The sequence below is a fragment of the Apis dorsata genome, unplaced genomic scaffold (genome assembly GCF_000469605.1).
Source record: "Apis dorsata unplaced genomic scaffold, Apis dorsata 1.3 scaffold_429, whole genome shotgun sequence".
Classification (NCBI taxonomy): Eukaryota; Metazoa; Arthropoda; class Insecta; order Hymenoptera; family Apidae; genus Apis; species Apis dorsata.
In genome coordinates this window covers 490,333-500,277 of record NW_006263682.1, presented here as the reverse complement: position 1 = coordinate 500,277, position 9,945 = coordinate 490,333, and the positions used below count along the sequence as shown (strand labels likewise).

The window sequence follows — 9,945 nt, the reverse complement described above, 5'->3', positions numbered from 1 at the left end:
TATATATATATATATATAACAACAAATTAGCGTAACGAAATTATCATTACCCGATTTTTGAAATAAAAACTTTCGAAAACTAATCGAAAATAATCGTACAATTCCACAAGATAATATTAATAACAATAACAACAACAACAATAATAATAATTGGAAAATTATTATTTTGCGAATCAGGATTTTTCGCTTGAGCTCAGAATCGTTACTAGGTAGCTTCTTTTGGTAAGAAGAGGGAGGGGGGAAAAAGGAAAAGAAAGAAGGAAAGAAAGAAAGAAAGAGGAGATTCAATGTACATACAATGTTGTACAGCCTCTGTTGAAACACGAGGCGGACAGGCAGGCTGATACAGGGTGTCAGAAATAGCCGAGACGAGGAGGTAGGGTAGAAAGCGAATCGACTAACAGTGCAAACAGGCAAGGAACAACGTCAGTCCTTGCACCGAAGCCAAAGCAGCGAGTCTCGCTTTCTCGATGAATTATTCAAGGTTCTTGATCCGGTCTCTCAACCGTATAAACCGACAGACGGATTCCCGTCCTCTCAATCGACCAGCTACCGATTTTTTCCTTCCTACCCAGGAGCTTCCTTCTCGCTCTTCCCCTCTCCCTCCCTCTCTCTCTCTCTCTCTTTTCGTTCCCCTAAGTTCTGGCCTGGCCCTCTCCCTTCTTGCGAGTATGTCGACCAGATTAAGATCGCAGAATCGACTGTCAGCTGCGGTGATCACGATGCGCAACAATCGCACGGTTCAGAATCGTTTTGTGCACCATGTTAGGCAGTCTTCTGTTTTCCCTTGTTTCCCTTTTGCTTCTACTTTATTCTTCTTCTTCTTCTTCTTCTTCTTCTTTTGCGTGTTTTTTTTTTATTTCTCTTCATCATTCACGTATTTGAATTTTAGAGACAGGGAATTGGATATTCGAAATTCATAATATTTTGAGTTTTTCAAAGTTTTAGTTTCGCGAAACTTTAGAAATTTAGGGATAATTGGAAACTCGAATTCTTCAAATTTTCCATTGTTTTTATGATTCGAAAGTTTCGACAATCAGGATAGATGAGATAAAATTAACGATACGTGAGATAAGGCTAGCAGTATTCAAAACTCGAAAAATTTTAAATTTTTGATTTTTAAAAAATTCTCTGATTAAATAATTCGACGAAAATAAAAGAGAAGAAACTGGATATGAAATTTTCTATATATTATTTTTATGTTTCGAAAATTTCACCCAACGAAATGAAATGAAAAATTAACAATTATTTTGAATTCTCGAACTTTTTTATACTTTCCATTTTCCTACGATACGAAAATTCTTGATATTTCAATTTTCGAATTCTCATCCCCACGAGGATGAATGAAAAGTAGAGGAAGACGTAAGAATGAAATTCTCATCGATGTGCCTGAAACACGATTCAACACCGATGACCTGCACGTCCTGCACCGAACTGCATACACGCGTGGACGACGTGGCACGAAAAGACGAGGTCATTCTTTCGCAAGAATGAGCAATGCGTCGAAGGAAGAGAGCTCGGTTACTCCTCTCGGAGAACAAGTAGTAGAAGACGAGACGTTCAGACTGTGCAAGTGGAGAGTGGATTGTGTTGCGGCGAGTTAGCCGGCTCAATTCCTGGCGTGAGACCTTCTTATCCAACGCTCTAACGGTACCATATCGAAATGAATGCAAAAAGAAGAACACGCTTACTCTCTTTACTTAACGTAAAAAACAACGTTTAATTGTCCATTTAAAATATTCATCGTAGAACACTGTGTACAACAATCGTGAATATGCGTCACAGATTTTTTAATTTTCGTCGAGGTTAGGGAATAAAGGTGGCTCGATAATTTATTATTCAATGCGTCGAAGCGAGTAAACGTTATCCGAGGTTATTTTAACCGAAACGTAATAAAGTTATTACTTAAACTATATAATAATATTCAAAATTTCAACTAATTAATTTTTCGAAAGGTTCAATCAAAGTATCCAATTAAACGAATAGTATCTAAATTTGAATGGATTCTCCAATATATATTTTAATTGTACCGAATATATATCGCGAATATAAAGTATAAATGAGATCGTTACTATATTCATTAAATCGCACGTTTGTGTATGTTAAACGTTTATCGATGGATAAAATCGATTAATCTCGACGTCTTGAAAAATGTGTCTCGCGTAACGCGCGAATGGCCTGGTTGCTCGAACTCAGAACGGGAAAACGGGAAGATGGGAAAGGTGGACAAGAGGCATCGAGGCTGTTGAATGATAATCGACGTCGATTTTCACTGTAACAGCCGGCTTGTATCGATTGTGGAAAGACTAATGGCCAACGTGGTTAACCGTATTATCCCACGGCGGAAGTCCGCCAGTTCAAACGGGGACATAAATAGCGGCGGTTCCCGAAATCGTCTGTTTCAATATTAGTTTAACGATCGTGGATATAGAATCCGATACGAATGCCGTGCTTCCACTTATTATCGGTGGCAAGATACGTTCGCCAATCCGCAATTTCGAAACTTTGCTTAAACCTGTCCGTGAATTCCTAATTTTCAAAAAAAAAAAAAAAAAGAAACGAAAATACATCGAGAACAACGTTATTCTTAACATAGTTCTCTCAACAACAAAAATTAAGACGAATAAGTGAAATCTATCATGTTTCTATTTTACGAATCGTTTATCACTTACTAAGAAAATGATATTAGAAATTTATTTAGTTAGTTTTAAAAGGTACAATTATTTTTAATAAAACGTCCATTTTCGTAATTTCGTTATTAAGATTTCGTAATTTCGTTAAGAAGATTTAAATATATATACATAAGTGTGGAACAAATGTAATATAGAAAGAGGCGAACTTGGTACGATAGCAAAGAATAAGGGAAGCGAAGAGAGGTTGTCGGATTCTTTATTAATTTTACAACTTTTTCATAAAGCAACGAGCCGCCAGGATTTGATATACTCGCGCATAGTTTAGTGAATATTGACGGTGAATCTCATAGCCTCCACCTTTCCACCCCCTCCCCCGCCTCCTCAAAAACCTTTATCCGCGCTCGTTTCTTATCGGGTGGATCCTGGTCAAACGGTATACCCCGGTTTTTCATAGAAATTCCCGGGATTTTTTGGCCTCCTAACTTTCTAGCGATTCCTCGGCCAGATTGGCGATCGAGCGAAAGTGAGAGTCGGAGCAGAGGATGGCCCAAAGTTTCTCAGGGCGTTCAAGTTTCACGGTGGTTGATATTTCATACAGAGTGTGTGCAACGGTGTACCCCTTCGTCGGCCGGCTCACTACCTAATTCCACCTATATTATTCACCCAATGTTACAATGTACCTTTTCTCCACCTGTGTACAATTCGTCTGAGTGAAAAAGTGTGGTTTCGCGTCCGGCTCGAAATATTCGCTCGACCATAAATATATTTTTCGTTTATTCGTTTTCGCTTCGATCTCCAACTTTTCCAAACTTTTCTTCATAATTCGTCGGGGGAAAAAAAAATTAAGGTTTTGAGACGGAAAATTGAAAGAGAATCGGCCAATAATGATGACGAAAAGGAGAGAGGCAGAGAAATTGAAAGTAAATTATCGAAAAGAATTTTAACAATTGTTAAAGAGGAAGGATGGATGGTCTCGATTTTCCCGAAGAAAAAGCGGGTGGATTTAATTAGAGGGGAAGTAGGGAAGGGCAAAAGGTCGGAGGATCGTTTCGGTCGCAGAGAAGAGAGCGGAGCGTATCATTAGCGTCAAGCGGTACTCGAAGGATCTCGCAAGATCGTTCGGAGCTCGAGGAACTCGGGGAGGCTATGGAGGCAGCTCGTAAAGTAAAGTGGGCCCCGGTGTCGTGGGGACAGGCGGAGAAAATACAGGCGAAGTCAAACACAAGCCGCCTGTGTCCTCTTTTGCATTAAACGCGCATTCCGTGGCAAACGATTAAGACCTAAGAGAAACCGCTTGTCCAACGCCGCCGCTTGGCCCCCGAACCGACCAACCAATGAATGTCCTTATTGTCCTACCGTGAGAACTCGAGGCACGCGCTTCTCGCCGTGAATTCGATATAATTAAATAAATTATACAGGAACGGCCGACTTCGCCGTTTCCCTCCTTCTTTTTTCTTTTCTTTTTTTTTTTTTTATTACACGCGCATCCACACGTATCCTCGAACGCGTACGATCTTCTTTTCCCTCCCTGAGAAAACTCCGTGTTCTCCTCCTCCTCGCTAAGTAAGGAATGTATTCTTTATGCAAATTATTACGTACTCCGTTCGGTTGAACAAGGGAGGGAAAAGTTATCGCGTATGGCTTTTTACAACACGGAACAACGTTTGCGCGTTTAAATTCGATTGTTTCTGTTGGCAAAGAGTAATATAGTTAGCAATAATGATCGTCGAGGATTTTCTGTTCGATCCGCGGAATATATGGTCTTTTTCTCTCTCTCTTTCTCTCTCTCGTCCTTTCGAAAGAGAAAAATGAATTGTTGGAAATTCACGCGACAGCGGTGACGGCAGAGAATCATCGTCGACGCTGTATCGTTTTTAAAAATATGCAACGATATCGCGTTACTTTCCTCCAACTCGTGTTACTTTCAGCATTTATCTAGCGTTTACTCCTAAACCTGACGTGTCGTGAGACTGAAAAACCGTGGAACTGGGTAATTCGAGAAGAGAAACCATATTGCATACCGTGCCAACCTATCGTAACGTTTTAAAGAAACGTTTTTTTATTCTTTTTTTTTATCTTATTCGCAACAATTAAAAACCGTCTCGTCGCGAAACTGCCTCTATTTTAATATGCAATAGACGTAGCATATATCCATTGTCCTCAACGACGAAAAGATTATTCGCTCCCGATTTTCAGTTTTCACTCAGTATCAATTTGAATGGACAAGATAAAAGAAGATATGGAAAAGAAAGTGTGATTAAAATTAATTCCGAAAGTATAAAAGTAATGAAACCGGTGGAATAAATATCAAAGTAGATATCAGCTCATTGGGGCGAACAGGTTGGTAGAAATACTGAGCTTTATCGGAGATCTCGTACAAAATGGTAGAGAACAAGCTGTCTACTAATGCTTGTGTAATCCTATAAGCGGTATAAGTCCCGATGACTGGTCGGAATAATACCGATAGGCCGTTCTACCCTCTTTGTCCCGCTCGCTCTATTCGCTCCTCCACCGTCCCGTTGCACGCAACCCTTCCTACCAAAAACCCTTCCCACCGCCACCGTTTCAAAGGACCAACTTTTCAAAGGCAAATGTTTCCACTTCGAAACGCTCTTCACATCCAAATTTAGAAATCAGAAATTTTATATAAGCCGTTTGAATTTTTTCAATAATCGGCCACAAATTTTTATAGGGTTGATAAAATCAATCTTACTTTTCGATGTTTCTGAAATATCATAGACGAATTAGAGGAAGAAAATCATTTTTTTTTTTTTCCATTGTACGATGTATGGCGAAGTCACACCCAAATTTAGAAATCAGAAATTTTATATAAACCGTTTATTTTTAATCAATAATCAGATACTCGGGCACAAATTTTTATAGGATTAATAAAATCAATCTTACTTTTCGATGTTTCTGAAACATCATAGACGAATTAGAGGAAGAAAATCATTTTTTTTTTTTTTTATTGTACGATGTATGGCGAAGTCACTCAAATTTAGAAATCGGAAATTTTATATAAACCGTTTGAATTTTTAATCGATAATCGAGCACAAATTTTTATAGGGTTGATAAAATCGTTGAAAAAATCTTACTTTTCGATGTTTCTGAAACATAGACGAAGAATTAGAGGAAGAAAATCATTTTTTTTTTCATTGTATGACGAAGTTACAGCACCGCTCTAAGGAGGAGGATATTTTTTAGTCGGTACAAGGATGGTCTTTTTTCCTCGTTTAACGAGGATTCTCGGCTGTTAAACACTCGGTTGAACGTAGCAAGTACATAGAACCCTCGTTTGACTCTGTTCGCCTCTCGAGGCAACCAAGGCTGGCTGCGTCGGTGTTCCCTTCAGTTGGTAGTTGTGGAGGAAGGGAATCGGATGCGAGAGGATCTTTTCCCTGTAATTAATTTAAGAGGGCTCGCTCGAGGTACTCCTCTTGGCGGGCAATGTCTGACTAGATCTAGCGAGAGTTTCGTGGCATCTCGCGGATCACCGAGAAAACGAAGAGGGGCCTCTCTTCTCGTCTCCTCCTTATCGGCCTTCGTTCACCCTACGCACCTTCGCCTAGTTTTCTTCTCGATCTCCCCTCCTCTCATCCTCCTTCAAGCTTGTTAAGACGAGTGATACGTAACACGATACAAGTTGCGCTCTCGTCACGATTTATAGAGAGAGAAAAAAAAAAGAGATGGAAGAAAGATATAGAAGAAATTAATTCTCGACGAGACGATTCAGATTTTTCAAAACGAAAAAGCTTAGAGAACGAAACTTGTCGTGCATTTGGTTCTGATCGATTATTTATTAATTATTTAATAAATCAGAAAAATTCGATTTTTAAACGTTTCCTACTTCAAGTCGAAAAGTAGGAAATCGCAAGATTCACAATTGAACTAGAGAAGAAAAAAAGATTCCAATTCCAATTTTTAAATTCCTTCTCCGTCTGAGAACGGTTGTTAATTATTCAATCAAAGCGAGAAAGTTACAAAGCGATGAAGCTTCTTTTTTTTTTTTTAAAAAAAGACTACGCAAGTATTCTTCTCGCGTTGTCGCGGGTTATAAGGCGGCGTTAAGCCCGTGTTACCGAAAAGGGAGATACAAAAAGGACGAAGGGAGGGGAAGATCGAGAGATGCCAGGTACTCAGGAAGCGGGAGTATAGTAAAGGAAGAAAAAGAGCGTCGGGGAAGGGAGCGCGTGGTAATCCAAGATTTATTCTCGCAGACTGTGACAGCGGGGCCGGTGCTTCTAGCACGATTTAAGGGCTACCGGATTCCTCACCGCTTTTGCCAACACTTGCCACTGATCTGCCGAGGAAACGGGAAACCGATAGCCACAACACTGCTACACCATCGTACCTCGAAAAAAAACATTTTTTTACAGCAATGAAATACAGAAACTATTTTTCTTTGTTCCTATCTAAAAAAAAGGTATTAAAAATTATATATAAAACGAAAGAACCAATCGATTCTCGCGAGATGTTTTTCGGTATTATTATTATTATTGATCATCAAAAGTCATTACTTTGATGAAAATAATAGCGATTGACGAAGATTAGATGATTAGAGGGCAAGATTAATAAACGAAACAAACGTGACAAATTATCCTGTGCGTGTGTATGACAAAGAAAAGATCGAAGGAACAAGTTTAACACTTTATAACGGAATAACAACAACGTTTCGTATACCCGTGCACGAATCTTTACATACGTCTGTATAAGACGCGAACGGTGAAGATGAAACATGTATATATATATATATATATACGTTTGATGCAGAAATCCCGTGTAGAATCGCGCAATTATACATAGATATTCGTGAATACATCTTCAACAGCGTATAATCTTCTTGAGACGCGATGAAGTGTGAAAGAGGCGGAGGAGAGAAAGAGAGAGAAAGAGAGAGAGAGAGGAGTCGGAACGTGATAAATCGTCGCGGCCAATGGTAGCCGGCCGATCTCCTCGATTAAAGTAAAATATATGGCAGCTTTAATTACGAAGAGATTTCGGAACGCGACTGGCCAAAGTATTATACTCGCGCGCGAGAGAAGAGAAAGGGGAGAGAGAGAGAGAGAGAGAGAGAAAGAGAGGAGGCGAAGGAATGAAAGAGGGGATGAGGGGGGCAACGTAGAAAGGAGAATAGCGGTAGAGGATGGTCAGGAAAGGGAGACGATGGGCCCAGAGGGGCGACCTCTCAGATGCATTATTCATGGACTGTGAGAAGATACGATATGATCCAATATGTGGCTGCGCGCCCATACCCGTTAAATATGCCCAACCTGAGGAGATACCGAGGCGAGCAACACACCTCCTTCCTAATCTGCTGAAAATTGGTCCACGAATTTTCGAGTAATTTGCCGTGGAAAGATAGCTTGTTCGCGCCATCGATAGGATCTCCCTCCCTTTCCACCACGTATACCATGTTTCATCGAGATTAAACTCCCCTCTATCGTATCCTTGATCCTTCGAGCACGTTCGATGGATCGAACGCGATGATTTTTTTTATTACATCTTTTATGTCAATGAAACTCGACGGAGCGGGTGATATAATTAGGCGCCCTTGATCGCGATGAAAATTAATCAAAAAATTGTTTTTTCTTCTTCCTCCTTGCTTTCTGCGCTTGTTAAGAAGCCGACATTGGCGACGAGGATCGCGCGCCATCATCGAAGAGGGTTAACTCGCGCACTCGAGTCCGCGCGAAATATTCTCGAGAGTTTCCGCTGGCGTGAACCGAAGTGGCAAGATTTACCGCGGGGGGAGGGAGAGGAGGAAACTTTGAAACGGGAAAATAAACGGTGCGAGAGGACAGAGAGGCAGATCCAGGTGGTTCGATGTTCCGACAGTTTTCACGCGCAAACAAACACGCGAGTGTTGCCACTTTGAAATTTTCCCAAAGATACTGGAACACCCATGCATCCGAATATGCGCCAAATGGCGCATTATACTCCTTCGATCCCTGTATTTATAATATCATCTCTTACGAATTATTTTTTCCTCTCTCTCTCTCTCTCTCTCTCTCTCTCTCTCTCTCTCTTATTTCCTTTCGCCTCGAAACTTTACTTTATATAATACAATTTTAAATTTGCAAAAGAACGTCGCGATGCGAGAGAAATTAGGTTTTTCGCGGGAAATCGCGATTGCCGCTCGTTTCCTTTTTTCCGATTAAAGGTTAAAATGATCGAGGGGATGGTACAACGCGGTATTCCGCGATTCCGCAGCGTTACAACAGCGAGATGCATACTTCTGCACGCCGCAGAAATCGAGGCGGCGCGCAGCAACGCAGGCCGCGGTGAAACGTATTAACACACAATGAGATAGTTTTGTTCCACGGCTCCTTGGAAGCCGTGGGCTTGTTTCGCTTCTCTCCTTGTTCAAAGCACGTTCCATACCCACGGATATCGGTCTACCCGGTGTTCGAAAATTCTCCTTCCACCTGTCATTCCCCGCGAATTTTATATATATATCATGAAAAACGATTTCGAGAAAAAAAATTTTCTTTTCCTTTTTTATAGGTTTGTAAAGATTTGTCGATATCCAAGAAAATGGTGTACAATGTGGAATAATCGTAAAATTTCTCCCCAGTTTCGGTATCTCGTGTTCCTTTCGAATAAATGGAATATCGAATAATTGGGGAAACAAGGAGAAAAAAGAAAAGCAAGAGTGGAGGAAAGAGCGAAAGGGCGAACATTGAGAGCGAGAAAGATATTACCAGGTTTGGTAATCGACGAATGTAAACGGCAATTCGTAAAATTAGTGCTCGTATTACCGGACATTACTTCGTTAATTGGGAACGATACACAGAGACGTAGAGTTTCGATGGGGCGGTTCAAGAGAAACGGACTTAAAATTTTATTCGTTATTTCTCTTTCGTATAAAAAACTATATTATTATTTTCGTCCAACTAATTATCGAATGAACAACGCGAAAGGATGCCGAGAGAAATTTTCTTGGGGCGTGTATGCGTATTAATACACGATATTATTACACGTTTTTTATTATTGTACATTTTTTTAAACGTGTTAATATTGAAATGTAACGAGAGGAACGAACCGATGCCGATGAATATTTAACGAACACCGCTTATATGGATGGCTCACAAAGGACAGACCATCGGGTATCCCCTTTGCACGAAACTTGCCGTGGACCATTGTGCGCGGACGTTTTGATAAATTACCGAATAATTGTCAAATGTTAGAAAACAACAAAGTCGATGCCGACACCGGCAAAAAACTCAAGTCCCAAGTCGGAACAATCCGAAGCGTTTACTACTTTTGTTAAACGTGTGCGAACGGTTGTTCGAACACGCCAATGATTACGCTC

The 9,945-nt window shown here is 40.4% G+C and overlaps 1 protein-coding gene across 1 annotated transcript in view; it reads right to left on the bottom strand.

Moving 5' to 3' along the window:
* The window catches only part of LOC102671587 (E3 ubiquitin-protein ligase Rnf220-like), a 135,174-nt gene that overhangs the window by 100,367 nt on the left and 24,862 nt on the right, over positions 1-9,945 (bottom strand). The window contains exon 4 of the mRNA XM_006619709.2: positions 6,908-6,984. Coding sequence (XP_006619772.2) covers positions 6,908-6,984 — 77 coding nt within the window. The remainder of the gene's footprint in view (positions 1-6,907; positions 6,985-9,945) is intronic.